The following is a 17,835-nucleotide window of genomic DNA, read 5'->3' as shown; positions in this document are numbered from 1 at the left end:
AACACTTGTCTTGACAGCACATTTTGCTGTTCCTTTCCCCCCTGTATGAGACAGCAGAGTTCGCATTGAAACTGCTTCTGAGACAGGGACACATTCATCATGTGATAAAGTGATGCAAGCTGCTATAAAATGCCGAAACCAAACTGAGCTACTGTGAGTCCTTCAGCGCGACGAAGAGAAATCGTAGCTTTTTGAGGGTTGTTTCTCTGAATCCATCGCCAATAATGTTCTGTTAAAGACAGAACATTATTGGCTCACGCATGTGTGTGTGTGCGTTTGTGTGTGTATGTGTGACACACAAAAAGACAGAAAGACAGACTGGCGAAAATTCATAGTTGTTTTAATGATATGGTGGATTTTGGCATTCATTATGAGGTCAATATTTAAGCACAATAGCAACTATAAAAGTGATTTATACTAATTAGTCCCTCTTGGTATGTTGCTGTATTTACATGTCTACATTAATCTTTCTACAATGCATATCTTATAGGAGCATTACAAGTTAACATGTTATTCTTTTTTATTTTTTATTTTCAATAAACCAAATGATCTCCGCCTAATGAAGACCTGCATAAAATGTAGAAATGGTGTGCCTTATAAATGATACATAAAACTGGGAAGAAAAATGTGATTGTTGTAACTTTTTTATTCAATATGAGCAAATTATTTGCAAGAGAACTATAAAGTTATTACTGTATGTTCTTCTACAATGTTTTACTGCCATCTATTGATGAGGTTCAGGGGTGTGAAACACATCAGTTTTACTCTACCCATACTGTGCAAATGAGAAAAGGTTGAAACTTTTTAAATAACTTAATGTAGGAAAAACAAAGTGGATATTTGCTGATTTGTCACACATTATCTCTGTTACTACTAAACAATATTTTCAATCCAAAATATTAATGCTCATTCTCTTCAATGAAAACCCAACATAAAAATGATGCATACCTAAGAACAATGAGACTAATGATGACCTTGCCTCATGCAGCATGAATATAATCATTATGAGGAAACAATAACCTGTTGCCCTCAGATGTTTTTCAGACAAGAAACTGACAAGTCAGAGACAGACGTCTCTCTAACAACCGTTCAAACCAATCAAGTCTCCTGACTCAACCCAAAAGGTTAACATCCACGGCCCCTTCATAAGATATCAGCTGTCAGATGACATTTTCAAGGCTGAGATGATCATCTTTCTCTATTCCTCAGTGATCCTCAAGACTGGCCTGAAACACGTAGTCTAGATCGCCCATTGCTTTTGGTCTTGTTCAGTGAATTGGCCCAAATTCTAAAACGTCTCTTACTGCTTTTGCCTCAGAATGTATTTTGTCAAGTTGTCCTCTCTTGTCTGCCATTTCACAATATGCATTGAGTTCAGTCCAGTGGTTGAGTCTCTGTAACTCTCTGCAAGTCAAAAACTCTTCTGGTCTGTGAGCTTTTGACTCTCAGTGAGGCAACCCTCTCAAACTGTGTTACAGTTTCCTTTTGGTGCTTCCACAGCTTTGCAGCTTTTTGCAAGGATATCAGACTTGTTTTCCTGGAGCCACAGATGATTTAATGTGATCATCTTTACCACATCAATCTCAACCAGACTGCTGATGTGAGTTTGTTTCTGTGGATTGGAGTCTGACATCTTGGATGTTCCTTTTAGTTTAAAAACCACTTCGTCACAAATCTGTAGCTGGTTGTCATCTTTGTCGAAGGCTGTGTATTCAAAGACATTTCCACAGTCCTTTAACCGAACAAAGATAGTGTCAGGGTCAATCTCAGAACAGGCCCCTACATTTATGATCATCTGCATCATCTGTTTGGAGGAAGCAAGCATCTCCCTGGCGACGTCCACAACTCAGTTCTGAGGTAACCTTCATCTTGCACTTACTGGTGCACAGTTCCCCACACAATGAGTCACAGGGATGTCCATCATGAAGCAGCCTCTGGCACGGCTTCTGGCATGCAAATGTCGTTGGATCCTGGTGGCAAGGAACGAATTGTGTGTGCCCACACTGTGGTAGGACTTTCTTAACCATTACTGGGCAGTCTTTAAAGCACTCTGCATGGCACAAACCTCTGCAGACATGTCCGCGGTCACATATAACCTTCTGACAGTTCTCAACACACTTGTATGTCTTGTGTTTGGGGTCATGTGGATGGCAGAACTTTGAGCAAACATGACCACATTTCAAACGGAAGTTGCAAGGGTAGGTGCATCCCCCCTCGGGAGCTTGTTCAAAATCCTCAGCGTTAGATGCTCTTACTTTGCGATTTGGATGATTTTGACAGCACAGGATCAGCGCTCCCCCAACCTGGTCCTTCTCCCTCAAGGTATCAAAGATATTGCGCCACAGTTTGACTTGTCCCAACAATGTACTGTTACCAATACAGTAAAGACCTTTCTTGGCACGAGACAAGGCCACACAAACGCGATTGGGAATGCTCAAAAAGCCAACTTTTCCTTTCAAGTTGCTGCGGACCAGGGACAACAAGACAATGTCATTCTCTTCTCCCTGATACTTATCGACTACACACGCTCTGATATTTTTGAACTGGCTGGCAGCCATGAGTTTCTCTAGACAGTTAAGCTGGCCTCTATAGGTAGTGAGGATGGTAATCTGCTCTGGTTTGTAGTCCTGGAAAAGAAGATATCTGCAAAGAGCAACTACAAACATGGCCTCGTGTTTGTTCTGATAGCTCGTTCCATCTTTGACTGTTTCCTCTGGGTGGTTGTGTTCCACAAAGAATAAATTGGAACTAAGGCCCTGTAAGAAAAAATAAAACGGTGAAAAATACGTTCTATTATTTTATGAATTCCTATTATATTCTGTTGAATTCACTATAATTTCAGTATCATATGTTGGCGGCTCAGAATTAGCAAACTTAAAGTTAAGACTAACACACTTGAAATACACAGAGTATTCATAGTACAAAATTATGTAAATTTCCTGTTACTTGTAATTATTATAAATATCATGACAAAAAAATTAAGCAAAAAAGTAAGCAAAATCATAAACTGAAAGTTATAATTATACATTTATTTTCAAAACATAAAGGAAGTCTGGCAGTAAATTTAGTGAAAAACTTTTTTTGAGGTATCCCCTGACATCATAATTTGGGAAAATGAGCATAATTTCAACTTGTTCTCACAGATTGAAAATATAGAAATGATTAAAAAAAAATTCAATGAGTACGTGGTTGCTGTGTGCACAAAATCTGATGAAAAAAACCCCCAACTGAATAGTATTTTAGAGAAAAACTCTAAATTTAAACACACGAAAGTGAAAAAAAGAATTCAAAAGACCAAATCTCTAGCCAGCAAAAAACACTTCAGCCCTGTGTCGTGGATAACAATCCAAAGTGAGACGCAGAAAGCGGGTAAATACAATACGCACCTTGATGTTTTCATAGTCATACACAGAGGGATGGTTTTCCAGCTCTGAGTAGATGTGTGGAGTCAACAAACGGGCAATTTCTGGTCTCATGCGATGCTGAAGAGCAACCCAAAAAAAAAAACAGTTTAACACAGTCAAGCATATAAAGAATATAAAGATAAAGAGGTGCACATATGCCTACAAACAGTCACACTAATAATTTCATTATTCTAACTGCTGAAGGTGATACCATTTTAAAGATTAATTGATCCTACAAGCAGGTAAACATTGAGACACAAACCTGGAGGCTGAGTCTGACAAACCGAAGTCCCATCTTCACCAGCCTCTCAAACATGGATGTCTCCAGGTTGAAGGCCTTAGCAAGTTCATAAACTGTGGTACCGGGGCGCAGCTAAAAGAAAAATACCCCTATTCATCATATGCACTTCAGGATTTTATTTATTATCAACACAGAAAAAAAACTAAATTGCTCAATAGAGTCAACCACTTTGACAGGAGCAATCGTAGAAGGGATCAACAGTGTTCTGCAACAGCTTTATGTTTATCTGTGTTCGGGTGGGAATATAGAATGTATGCAAATGTACAGAAAACTTTCTTTTTTGCCGTCCTGTTCAGCATTTGTTTTTGTTTGTTTTGCCTGTATGTGTGTTTATCTGTGTGTGCCAACGTACTCAAGCTAGAGGACAGAGTGTGGTTGTGCACGCATGTGGGCGGTTATGCGGGGGAGGCAAGACAAATCTAGTATAAATGTGAAGCATTGTGTTTTGCTCGATTCGACACCAAACCTGTGATTAATGAACAGCATAACAATGCCAAAGCTTATTTTACTCGTAAAGTGTGATCCATCCACCTCCGTTACATGCAGAGACCCTGACTTGTGCTTCACAAAAAAATAAAACACGAAATGGCCTTAAACCTATGACTAAAAAGATTCAACTTTATTTGTGCAATCAGAATACATTGTATTGTTGGCCGTTATGCAAGATTAAACATGCAAAAAAAATAAAAATTACATTTTCCACAGGCGACAATTCAAAGATAAATTCAATTTCAACACCTTACTTAAACGCACAGCACATTAAATTGCACCACCACGTATGTAACAGTGATAAATCATGGTAAAACTAATCTTTATTCATCATTATCATCTTTATCATAAGCCTGGGATGGAATGAGAACTTCAAATTCCATTCCTGCTTGCTTAAAATCTAATGCAAGGGATTTTTTTTTCTTTTGCAAAGTTAAATGTATGTATGAACTATTGCATGAAAGCAGGACAAAGAACAAAATATTAGGAAAACATTGGACAGACGTTACACAGCGAGAGGAACGCAACAGAATACTGAGTTCTGAGACGTGTGATCAAAATTTTTTTGTAGCTGTGATCGTGTCCTGCAGATTGCCTGACAGGCTGCGTGGCCATATGTCCTTGGCAGGACCTGACAAGTTGTTTTAATAGTCTACTAATGCCCTGCATATATCACTCCTCACTCTTTATCTTCTGCAGTTGTTGGCATGGTTTTTTTTTAAAAATTTATTTTGTATTCTTTTTTATCTTAGCAGACCAGACAAATCATTTCATCAATCACACAAGTGCTCTCAGTCCTTCCTGATTTTCTGCTCCGTCAATTCTTACCTCGGCTTGTACGTGAGGTATTTTACTCAGACGAAGACACCAAAGGATTTTAAGAATCAATGCCCCATGTGTCTGTGTCCTTTCTTACCTGTTGGTGGTCTCCGATGAGGATGAGGTGTTGGCATGCTTGACCCAAAGTCACGATTGTTTGACCCTCGAGAACCTGCGCTGCCTCTTCTATGATCACCACACGCGGACGCACTTCCTCCAGAATTTTACGGTACTTGGCCGCCCCTGTTGTCGTCATGCCGATAACCTGATGGTGTATAGATTTATTTACACTCGTGACACTTATTTTAAATAGAGAAACATCTGTTGAAGCAATCAGTATATGTCTCTATATTTAATAAAATATCTGCCTTTTTAAGTGCCAGTCTGGTGACTTTCTTGAGCTGATATTATAATATAAATGATTTTAAGTGAACAAAGCAGAATGGAGAGGGTCATGGTGGAGAACATGATGCTATATGTGATGCACATGGTCACAAAAAATTAGATCTAACATATTTTTTATTGTATAATTAACCACTTGTGCTCTCCAAACAAAAACAAGTTGTACTGATACCTTTTTTAATTATTCTATACTTTAAATTTAATGATCTGACAGCAATCAATTATTTTTAGCTGAACAAAAAGACTGGGGACAGGTGGAAACAACGAGTTTGGCACTCTGTAATCTGTAAAATCTTTCTAACATTACCTTTAAAGGTTGATGTTTTGACATTTTGAATAAACATAATTTATTAATTATTAAATACTTGATAACTTAATAATAATGATTTATTATGTTTAATAGTTTCAATGGGATGGAAGCTGAAACAAAATAGGAATTTATTCCAATTCATTACTGTAATTATACCTTACCTTGGCTTTCCGAAGGAGACAGATTCTTAAATGGTCTTTCACTTCTCTCAGTCTGTCCACTGTGTTCTCATATGCAAGTTGAGACTCTTGGACTCTGGTAAACAGAACTTGCCTGTAGCGGTTTAGCCATAACCTGCAGAGACACGGTCCATTAATGATACAAAAAAAATCCCTCGGGGGATAACTGAGACCCCTGGAGAAACGACGCTGTGGGACTGTGATGTTGCATGTGATTAAACAGTTATGGAAAGACATTTCTTAATATCAGTTCTGCTTTGGAGGATATTGTGTTATTTGTTAGTATAAATGAAGATTTAAGTAATTATGAGTCCTTACTGTTACTATTTCCACAGTACATAAGTCACATTTTGTTTATTTGAGGTGCGAAAGATCCACAGGGATTTATTTTGCTGGTGATTAGTTAAGTTAATTACACACAGTGGGAACAGAAGATGTGTGCCAGACTGAGGATGCTTGGGGGGGGGGTTGACAGGCAGCTTTCCAAAGCAACAAATGAAAAAGAAAACAAAGATATGTAAGAAACGTATTATGCTTGATGGTGGAAAGTGAGAATAGGAAAAGAAGGACGTAGTTAATGACAATGGAGAACGTAAAAATAAAAGTGAAATGCATTTGGAGCCCCCACCGATAGAGTCTCCATCTGTCTGCCAAGTTGAGAGTCCAAATATCCAAGACAACCGCTTCTTCATCCTCAGTCATGGCTGAAGTTTTCTTCAGTTCTTTCATGGTGTTTTTGTTCCGCTTTTTCTTTTGTTCTCGTTGCATCTGTAGCGATCAGAACAGGACCAACTTTTAACTCCACAACTCACATCTTTAATAATGTCCTACCATCTGTGTTTCACTTCTACTCAAATACATTGTCACATCTGTCACATCAAAACTAAGATTTATGGTATCTAATGTCATTTAGGATAAAGTATGATGATATTTAACTTTAGAAGATATGGATTAAAGGCAGAAAAAATATAGAGTATAGAGTATGTTTGAGTGGATTAAAACATTTTGACAGTTTTTTTAATTTTTTTTATTTAATTTTTTTTTTTATCTTGTAATTTTATTTTATTTTTTAATTTTTTAATTTTAAATTTTTTTTTTATTAAATTTTTTTAAATTAATTTCCCTGATGGAACTTCCTTAAGGGATAAATAAAGTTATACTCTGCTCTACTCAGTTTGGGAGTTCTTATCAATTACACTAGTTTATCACTGGAACTGCTGTGAATCGAAGCTGATCAGAGCTTCTCTCTTCCACAATCAAGTCAGCATCAAACTTTCTAGAGCTACCTTTCAAGCCTGCAGGTGTATTCGATACCAAACACAGTCTTCTACATAGCTTTTCCATTTGCAATATATTCCTGCAGTTGACAGTTGGTGGGAGTATACAGAGATGCAGCGATGTTAACAGAAAGAGGCGAGGCAAAGACTACTGGCAACCAAACCTGGATGAATAATGCATGTTACAAATTCTTCCAAAAGATCTACTTTTCTAATGTTTCTGTAAAAGAAATTAAATGCAACATGTTTGTTGGACCACATGTAACACAAAATGTAAATGTGACCTTACAAGGCAACTAATGCAGCGTCTATTTAGCTGCTTTTTGATTTACAGTAAGTGCAGTGTAACTATAACTATGCCATTCCAAATCAGCTTGTCTAATTGATTATACTTTGCAAAAATGTGGGCCGAATGTTGTCAATTATATAAACTTCTTTTTTTTACCTCCCATTCTTCCTTGCTTTGCTTATCTTGCGTTTCAGCTTCTTCCAGATTCAAAGCCTCCATCAGTTCTTCCATTTCTCTCTCAGCATTTGTCATGTTGTCTTTTTTGTCGTCACTTCTCCTAACTTTGCAATCAATGTCGTTTTCAATAATCCACTCTTCCTGGATCAAATCTTCTTCCTCCGCAATTTCGTTGAAATCCTCTTCCTCCAACTCTCTTTCTTCTTCTTCTTCTTCTGCTGCTGCTGCTGCAGGTTTATCTAAAAAAAAAAAACAAGAATATCATGGAAAAAAAATGTCCCTGTGAAATATGAAATACTCCAAGCTCTTTTTATTTTAGTTTCTTTTAGTTTAGTTGTAGATGAATAAATTGGAATCTCAAAATATTAGAATATTCCATTCTGTACCTCTGTCCCAGAGTCTTCCTCCAGACTCCGTGACCTTTGTTTCCAAATTAAACAAAAAATTCTTGCACCAACTTTGCTTGTCTATTTTCTCCAGGCTGCAGCCATCAATGTGCACATCCTTGTGCACCTTTTCAAAAATATGTTTCTCCCTTTCAGTCAACTTCCTGTGAACGAGCTTTGATACAGCACTCTGTGAACATCCTCCCCCTCCAGCTATGATCTGTGGCTTCCTCTTATTGGGCAGAATGTCACTGAGTGTCTTTGAGACGACTGTCAAGTCAACAGTTTTCCTGATTATTGTAGCAGTTTATACAGGAACTGACTGAAAATCATGATATTCATACTATATTATAGTGATGTTATAAAGCTTGGCATGAAATAGTCTAATATTTTGAGTTGGTTTTCGATAATATTTGAGCTGTCAGACATGGTTCTGAGTTTAAAGTGCATCATTTGTTGGTCTCTCAAGGGTTTGTTTTGTTGGAGACAACTCCTAATCGTGTGTTCCTGAAATCCATCCCAGGAAGCAGAGGTGTCAAGACGTGATCACATCGATTGTCATTGAACATGAACAATGGTGAGCGTCACGGTGGTGCAGTGTGTAGCACTGTCGCTTCACAGGTAGAACCTTCCAGGTTTGAGTTATTTCTGTGCAGAGTTTGCACGTTCTCCCTGCGTCTGCAAAGGTTCTCTCCGGGTTCTCTGGCTTCTTCCCAACAACAAAAACATGCAGTTTAGTTAATATGTTAACTCCACCTTGTGCATAGATGTGAGTGCATGCGTGAGTGGTTGAATGGTTGTGGTGTGCTGGCGATGCATACAGGGTGTACCCCTCCGCTCTCAACCAGCTGGGGTCAGCTGGGATAGTCAGCAACCCTCATAACCGTAAAAGTTGCTGAAGACGAGACGATAAAGGATGGATGGATGGATGGATGGATGGATGGATGGATGGATGGATGGACCCACGGATGGATGGACAATAGTGGTATTAGTAGTTTAACTAAGCTTATGTTTTTATTAGTTTTAAAAGTCACAATCGGTTTTTAATGAGACTACATCCCATAAACAACTCTGTATGTTTTGTTTGCTTAAAAAATTAAAATGTATTTCAAATCCATGTCAAATGTTCTCACACTGGTGAATAAAATAAAAAGCCATACCCTCATTTCCTTTTGTGTTCTCTGTCTCCCTCTGCTGGAGAGTAGTGGAATCCAAACACAACCACTCTGTTACCAGACCGGATCTTTTCTCATTGGACAACTTTACTACTTTCCGCCTCTACAAATCATTCCACAAACACAAACTAATGAATTTTACACTTCTGCTTTCAGTTAACACATATGTTATTAAATATTAATATTCTATTCAATACGACTCACAAGTGGTTGGTTGAGATTGTTCCAGTGTCTGTCCAAAATGAACATTTGTAACAAGGATTCAGGCAGGATTTGTGTCAAGGAATACTCCAGCTTTGAAATAGCACTCTGGATCCCATCCTTCTCCAACATCAGCTGCGTGTAAATCTATCAATAAGATCATCAATACGAACATTAAGTGAAGAAGCTGTTCAAAACATACTATTAACCTGCAAATTATGGACTTGAGTGGTGACGAATGTACTCTTTCCTCTCAACACTTCCCAATGCGTGAGAGACATACAGTGTGGATCAATTTTAAACATCGAGAGAGGCTAACTGTAGCGTAGCATGCATGACATCACCTCCTTGTATGCACGTCGGTGGTAAGATGGCAGCAAACGTTTGACGGTCTCTGATTTTAGCAGCTCTGTTAGATTGAAAGGCTTCAGAATCTCACTGGCGCTGCAGCCTCCAACTCTCACCAGGCCACCCCTCAGAAATTTATAAATACCTTGGATGGAGAAGAAAATACAGATCACTATGTGTGTTTCTTTATCCTAACATTCCATGCATCATCCATGAAACTAGAAACAAAAATATTATAATAACATCTGTGCCGCTGTGGTAAGATGTACTTAAACAGCCCCAAAGGCCTACACTACTGTTCCTTACTGTTGATCAATATTATCCGAGCTTCATTCGCTTAGTTGAGACCAGTTTCACTTAATTTGATTTCCTGAAAGCAAGTTAAAGCCTAAACTCTGTTACTATGGTAACATGTGCTGAGAAAGTATAGCAGAGGTCCAGGGAAGGCTAACTATTGGGCTAAATCCGTTTAACCTGACACAACTGAAACGGATTATTTTACTACAGACTTGCTGTGCTGCAAAATTATTCTGAACTTCATTAACGAAAACTAAAAGAAAATAAGCTTCAATGGATTTAATATTTTGAGGAGGCTAGATAAAATAGAACATAAAAGTGGAATAAGTTGCTATTTCATACATTAAGAAATCCTGCAAAAAATATTTAAATTCTGAAAGTATATTAAGCATATCCCATTTATTGACAAAGCTATAAAACCACTCAACCAGCATATGAAGGAAATCCAACATTAATCACTACTTACCCTCCAGGAACTGGTCCAGGGCATGGTTAGTGTAACCCACCACCAGCATCGGACCCATGCCAGATCTGTTGCCCCAGAGACCCCGATTGGTCAAGAGAGACTGAGCAATCTTTAGGCCGATGTAGGTTTTTCCTGGAGGAGGAAGAGATGGAGGAGGAAGAAGAGGAAAAACAGGAGCAAGAAGAGAAACAGGGAGAATACTTGATTTTTGATATTCACACATCCACAAATGTGAATACAGAATATTATTGTGACACCAGATGTTTTTTATGTGATCAAAACCTAATTTTATCTCAGTCAACGTCTTATCTTACTGCAGAATACTGAAACTGCCTCTTGAATTGCTTTGTTTTTAAGTTTGTTCTTCTTGTTACACAGATTGCTATTTAAGTTTCACCAGAAAAAAAAAAGTTTAAAAAGCTGCAACTTTTTTTTTTTTTTTGGTTTGCTCATTTACATCCTGGACCACAAATAAATTTTTTCTTAACTATAATGTTTTCTGACATTAATTTAAAAAGGGTCGATGACTTAAAAACACCGTACCAAAACAACTAATATATCAAAAAGTATCGACATAATAAGGACAGTAAAGACAGAAAAATGCGTTTAACCGCATTCAACAGCATCACTCTTACTCCTCTCACAAGAAAACGAAGAGGGACGTAAGTCGAATTAACTTGTGTCCAGGGCAAACTGTACTGTACTTTTAAATGAATGCATTTTCAAAAATATTTGGTTAATATGAATCTATTTAAATCTTTTACACAATTAAACCTTATTTTATTAGATAGTATTAAAAAAAACCGGGCTGCTTCTTCCACATCGGGGTAACAGGCTTAAGGAAAATTATTCTTATTTATTCTACAGTAACGTGATATTATGCGCCTTTAATGGTTTACTAATGATTTTACAATTCCAATATATGTGGCAGACAAATGTAAAGTGAACTAAAATGACGTAAACTTGATTTTTGTTTTTCTGTGTTTTCAATCAAGACATAATCAAGAAATTTGCAACTTGTTCTTGATCATTTTATCATTTGCATCAACAAATGAACACAATTCTCCATCTCCATCCCTTACCAGTGCCCGGAGGTCCCTGTATGATGGCCAATTCTTTAGTGAGGGCCAACTGTAACGCTCCCATCTGGGACTTATCCAGCCCCAGCTTCTCCTTTTTTGGCCAAGCAGTTTCCTTCAAACTGTGAAAAGGCAGTAGATCCTGCTGATACTGAAGAGGTGCGATGGAACGCAGGTCATATATATCTTGTATTTGCAGATAAGCAGGTGGTTCCACGTCTGTCTTGCACTTCACAATGTACCTAAAAGAATCATGGATAGAACCACATCACTCAGTATCTACTGTTGATGTAAAAGGAAGAAAATAATTCATTTTGAATAATTACTATATTTTGTGACCAAAAAAGGTCACAAATAAAATTTACAGTCAGATCCACTGCAGATGATTGTCTCTGGAAATAAATCACTTTGCACTATAACAATGTTTAAACTCATACTCGTTTGAAAAAAGAAAAGAAAAGCAAAAGCAGCTGTAGTGCTTCTTGATATATGAAATAAAAATTCACAAATTTGAAAGTTGTTAGCATCATCTATGAAGGGAGCTGGGAGTGCAACTGAACATCCCAAACATCCCATTGCTCCCTGAAACATTTACATATGACCTTGTTTATGAGGATGCCATTAGATTATATAAAACTGTTCTTTATGGTGAAATTAAAAAAAACAACAACAACAACAACCTCTCACCTCTGAAAGGGCAGGTTGTCCTCATTTAGCTCCTTCAGGCCATCGAGAACATACCGGTAGGCCTCAAAGTAGGCAGTGCTCTCAACCATCACAAACACTTGATCCATCTGTGATATAATTCAGGTTTGGTTAGTTGTATTATACAGTATATGTTACATGTAAAATAATAAATACACACATAATGCAATAATCCCCTATCCAGGAAAGCAAGAGTATCGACAAATGTTTGTTTTTTTCCTTTTGCAGTCATTCAGAGGCGACTGTAAAGTGGCCTAAAAATATAAGTGTTATAATTTACTGCCCAACCTGATATTCGGCCAACTTCAGAATGCTTTCTTCAGTAAAGACGATCTCAATCTGCCCCTTCCGTAGGTTTTTTACCTCCCGATTTGACACGGTGGCAAACAAAATGCTCTTGAAGTTATCACAGGACAGAAGGACAAGGGAACCATAGATCAGTCTCTTGGAGTCTCCCCATCGCACAAACTGAAAAGAATATGAAGATATCCAGTTATATTAATAAAAATGTAACTTTTTAAAAATTTAATTTACATTTTTAGGCTATTTAATTTTTTTATTTTATTTAATTTTTAATTTAATAAGAATATAAATGTAAATGTATGCGTTTCCAAAAAAACAAAAACATTGTAATAAGCACATAAAACCAAAAGTAGCTGACCCGGAGTGGCTGAATGTCAAACTGGACTATGTAGGCGACTCCTACGTGCGTGCATTGGGGCACCAACAGTTTTGTGTCGTAATATACTCTGACATCATCAAAGTGCTTCTCCAGTGTTCCGTCGCTCTTTCCCGTGGTCGTCTGGTACAAACGTAATTGCCGGATCCCATTACGAAGCGGTTGTACAAAGTCCTCTCTCAGCAGTCGGAAGTTAGTGTCGAGATAGAGGTGTGTGTTTGTGTAGCACTCAGACGTCAGGATGGGTCTAAGGGGGGGCTGTTCTTCCTGATGGAGCTCTTCAGCCGTTGGGCAGGTGGGTATGGTACTGAAATGGTACTGCTCCGCTTCACCTGAAAAAAGTGGGATTTATAGTCATTTGTATAACATGGTGTGACACTGTTGAAAACATCACAAAATATAGGCTCATATACTGTATATATAGGCTGTATTACAGTATTTTCCGCACTATAAGGCGAACCTAAAAGCCTTTAATTTTCTCAAAAACCGACAGTGCGCCTTATAATCCAGTGGGCCTTATATATGAAAAAGCTTAAAAACATAGGACATTCACTGAATGTGCGTCTTATAGTGTGGAAAATTCTGTACTGTATTTCTATGAGGGCAGAGTAGTATAATTACCTCCAGTGGACAGGAAATCACAGCGGAGGGTACCCTCCCTAGATCTCCCCGGGGGGTTCCTCATCACAACCCTGAGTCTCTGCACGCTCTCCTCCATTTGAGGACTGATCTCCACTCCTGATAGTTTCAGGCTGTTGATGGAGGACTGGAGCTGTGTGAGGAGTAAATTCAGTGTCCGCTCCTCGCTTGCATGAAACGTCCTGTAGACCTAATAGATACACAACATGTCAAAGTCAGTTCAGGAATACATTCAACCTGAAAGGAAGTCAAATTCTATTTCACAGATGCCGACAGAAAGAAGCAAAGACACAGAGTTCATTCGAGGAATCTTATTTTGTCATCTAGTACAGTATTTTCCGCACTATAAGGCACACTGGATTACAAGGTGCCTTATAGTATGTATGTATGTGTATATATATATATATATATATATATATATATATATATATATATATATATATATATATATATATAAACGCACTGGAATATAAGGCTCACTGTCGGTTTTTGAGAAAGTTAAAGGCTTTTAGGTTCGCCTTATAATGTGGAAAATACTTGTCTGTCTGTAGTATGCAACGTTTTCTGTAAGTTTGCTTTTGATTTTATGAATTCATTATATATATAAAATGTAACAATAAAACCCTACAATTTTTATTTTACTACACATACTAATAAATACAAACAGTTGTATTCATTATTCCTCCCCCAGTGATGAATGGAAATGCATAGAGGCCATGTTACTGTTCCTACACACTGTAGCACCTTTGGTGTCTGACAACCTCTTAACATGTCTTCACACACTACACAACAGCCCACCCCAGCTGTTGTGAAGAAATAACTACTTTATAATTATTCATTAAATAACTGAATAATTATCAAAAGTAATTATTCAGTTATTTAATGGGGGAGCCTTTGGGAACAATTTGTTGTTCACTATCTTGCCCAAGGACACTTCGTTATGAGGACTGAAGAGGCAGGAGACTGAACCATCGACTTTTTAATTATAATGAGTTCAAACGCTTTTACATTTATATGATTATTTTACCACAAATGCTATATTTGCTATATTTGGTCCTGGTTTTTTGTTGTTATTTATGTTGGTTTCTTATATTTAAATATTTAAATATAGTCTGTTGCGGATAAGTGTTGGATATAATGTTTGTGTACAATGTAGGATCATTGTATAGTTTTATCATAATCAATAAGAAAAAGGTTAGTATTAGAAGCTCACACGTGTTTGCACTTTGTGGTCAACATTTGTCATGTTAAGGGGTAGGCCACCCTTCCAAATGAATAGTAGGGGAAACTCTGTACTGTATTTTTCTTGTATTCCTTTATCCTAAAACTACATTTTCTGTGTTGTTTCCTTTAGTTACCTGTGACAGAAAAGCCAAAATGTTTTCCACATGTTGTGGGTACTGTGCCCTGCGGCCGGGGTCAGACTCTGACTCTATGTCTGCCAGATATTGGGGCAGGATGGTGCTGAAGAACCTTGAATGTCTTATCATGCCGGCGAGATGCTGCAGGGCGCCTCTATCTGTCCGTGATGCGACAGCTTTACTCAGCACCCGACACAGGAGTTCCAAGAGGTCTTTCTTCATCGTTGTCTTACTCAAGAAACCTCGTAGGGCAGGTTGAGACGCCAGGGTTCTGGTGACTACAGCTGGATCTTGTAACGACAGTTCTTCCAGTTGTTTATAACCCAGTCCGTGCCCCCCTGGCACCCCATTTTTATCTCTAAAATCTGATCTCCTTTCATTCTTGTCTTTTTTGTCTTTCACATCTCTTCTCTTTGGCGACCTTCCTGACTTATTTTCTTGTCTCCTCACACCCGTATCTGACACGTCCTTTCTTAGTGGTTTCCTTCTGTCTGCACCTTGATCTCTAATGCTTCTAGCCCCAAATGTCACCCCCTTTACCCCTTCTCCTCCCCTTCCTCTTCCCTTCCTTCCTCCTCTAGTACTTCCTGCATTCATTTTGCACACCTTCCCTCCATCTGCTGCTCCACTTCCTTTTATTTGACCTCTTTCTTCCACCTTCTCACGTCCTGTTCCACCTTTGCTTTCCTTTTCTGTGCCACTTCTCTGTCCCTCAGTTTTCATTTCGCACCCCTTCCCTGAATCTGATGCTCGTCCTCCTAAACCTCTACCCTGCACTCCTTTACCCGCTGCACCATCCTTGCTTTCTTTTCTTACGCCTCCTTTCTGTCTTTCTGAATCTAATTTCCTTCCCATCCCTGCATCTGCTCTTCCTCTTTTACCACTTTCTTGCACCTCTTTATGTCCGGCTACACCCTTGTATTCCTTTTCTGTGCTACTTTTCTTTATCTTTGCATCTATTTTATACCCCTTTATTTTTCCTCTCATACCTCCATCATGCAATCCACTTCCTGCACCATCCTTGCTTTCCTTTCTTGCATCTCCTCTCTTTCTTCTGGAATCTAATGCTTTTCCATTCCCTGCATATGTTCCTCCTCTTTTACTTCTCCCTTGCATTTCTTCACCTTCTGCTCCATCCATGCTTTCTTTTCCTGCACCCCCTCCACCATCTATTTGTCTGCTCTCTACTTGACAAGCCCAATGACTTTGTGCTCCTCTTCTTAACTCCTGCTCTGTTCCTTTCACTCCAGCTCCTCTTCTTCTGCTCCTTCTGCTTTCTCCAGAATTTTCTTTTTGGCCAGCAGTATTGTCTGTGGAAGCAACATTTATATCTTTAGATATTAAAATGTAACACCTAATCTAAAACTTTTGTATGTAAATTTGTAATGGCATTGCCTTTCATTTTTATAATTACCCTTATTCTTCATGGTCTAGTGATGTTTGCTATAATTCAGATCAATAAAATTGAAGATATCCAGGTGGCAGGATATTAGAGATTGAATAATAAAAGAAGACATTTGAGAGTGCAGTTAGCATACAAACCCCAAAAAACAAGAAGCATAAAAAAGCATTGAATAAGGCGGACTCGCTCCTAAAAATTACAGTTTATTTTATAATTTTTAGGAGTGTTGGGTAAGAAAAATCTGTAATAAAGTAACAGCAAAACTATTGTGTAGAGTAGATGATACACATCGCTTGTTAACATTGATTTCAGTGTTTAACATTTCCCATATAAATAAAACCCTTATTCAAATAATTGCACATTTTTAGAAACTGCAATGACAGAATCTGACTGAAGAGGGCGCCCTCTACCCGATGGTGGATGCATCTCTCGGTTTCCTTTCTCCAGAAATCATTATTAATCACAAAGCTCATTCTTATTTTTTTATGAATGCATTTGAAATACCTTGAAATTTCAATTGAAGCTAATAATTCAGCAAATCAATAATCGATTCGTTCAGTATAGATCCACTACAGTTTTTTAAAATATTAAAAATTAAACATTCTGACATTATTTTCATTATAATTTAAGACAAAGAAAGAGTGAAAAACATTACCCTGACTGACATCCACTTGAGGTTTTTTAGATGAGCAGATGAACGGGTCTGTGTCTGTTCTGTCTTCCCACCACTGCTCTTCAGCGTCTCGGCTGCTCACAATGAATTCACACAGGAGGCTGGTGGTGATATTGGTGAGATGACTTTCGGTTTCATTTCATCCATATCACCACCTATAGCTGGCTGTAAGGCAAGTCACCTATTTATAAAGATGATTATCTATAAACGCGCTGGTTCGTGTTGCGTTGATGAACGATGTAAGTGTGGATTCAGTTTGGCCCCTAAACATCCATTGGCATTCTTTTATTTGCTTAAATGTAGTATTAGGAAGTATTACACTGAATTGTGATTGATAACAGTAAGGTGATCAGTGTAAACAGATTATTTAAAACTGGTCACCACTCATTGAGCAAGGTCTGCCACAGTAGATGAAAGATTCTTGATTCAAGTTTTGGCTTCCTTGTCAGAGTTGTTGGCATTAGGCCTACTTGCCTACAATGAATTCAAATTAATCCCAGCAATAAGGAATGATTTTCAAGTTCAGTTTCATGTAATAGCACGAATCTGAACAGCACTGTGTCATAGCAGCAATTGTTTTTGATGAGAGAGAAGAAGTGATTGTTCGGGTCTATATGAAGCTCCAAGTCCAGTAAATTATGATCTCAGTTCCAGGTTTTTGTAGTCAGCAATCTTTGTCATATAAATAGCATCCTGAAGTAGATGAACCAGTTCTTTCAGACTGTGTCATGGTGGTGTCCTTTTATGACACTCATTCATATGTTTCCAGTTCCTCGA

The 17,835-nt window shown here is 38.0% G+C and overlaps 1 protein-coding gene across 2 annotated transcripts; it reads right to left on the bottom strand.

Moving 5' to 3' along the window:
• Positions 1–1,459: 1,459 nt before the first annotated feature.
• On the bottom strand, positions 1,460–17,136 carry znfx1 (zinc finger, NFX1-type containing 1). Of its 2 annotated transcripts, XM_068314526.1 has the most exons (19): positions 17,041–17,136; positions 16,398–16,426; positions 14,981–16,293; positions 13,605–13,812; positions 12,966–13,315; positions 12,593–12,772; positions 12,287–12,393; positions 11,603–11,841; positions 10,521–10,652; positions 9,754–9,902; positions 9,413–9,556; positions 9,194–9,311; positions 7,627–7,886; positions 6,533–6,672; positions 5,887–6,019; positions 5,111–5,278; positions 3,667–3,777; positions 3,387–3,482; positions 1,460–2,756 (listed from the first exon to the last, which is right to left on the bottom strand). In XM_068314526.1, the coding sequence occupies exons 2-19, from the start codon at positions 16,408–16,410 to the stop codon at positions 1,767–1,769; spliced, it is 4,851 nt and encodes a 1,616-aa protein (XP_068170627.1). In that variant the 5' UTR covers positions 16,411–16,426; positions 17,041–17,136; the 3' UTR covers positions 1,460–1,766. The 2 variants fall into 2 exon arrangements, with proteins under 2 accessions (XP_068170627.1, XP_068170628.1); XM_068314527.1 differs by lacking the exon at positions 16,398–16,426 and having other exon boundaries at positions 17,041–17,128.
• Positions 17,137–17,835: the final 699 nt, after the last annotated feature.

This window comes from Antennarius striatus, chromosome 5 (assembly GCF_040054535.1).
Source record: "Antennarius striatus isolate MH-2024 chromosome 5, ASM4005453v1, whole genome shotgun sequence".
Taxonomy (NCBI): domain Eukaryota; kingdom Metazoa; phylum Chordata; class Actinopteri; order Lophiiformes; family Antennariidae; genus Antennarius; species Antennarius striatus.
The sequence above is the reverse complement of the archived record's forward strand: the minus strand, read 5'-3'. Positions and strand labels throughout refer to the sequence as shown.

Coding starts and splice junctions, on each gene's coding strand:
- znfx1 (XM_068314526.1), bottom strand. Junction 11,842..12,286: donor GACAACCTGCCCTTTCAGAG/GTGAGAGGTTGT, acceptor TGATTCTTTTAG/GTACATTGTGAAGTGCAAGA. Junction 7,887..9,193: donor GAACACAAAAGGAAATGAGG/GTATGGCTTTTT, acceptor TTTTTTTTTTAG/ATAAACCTGCAGCAGCAGCA.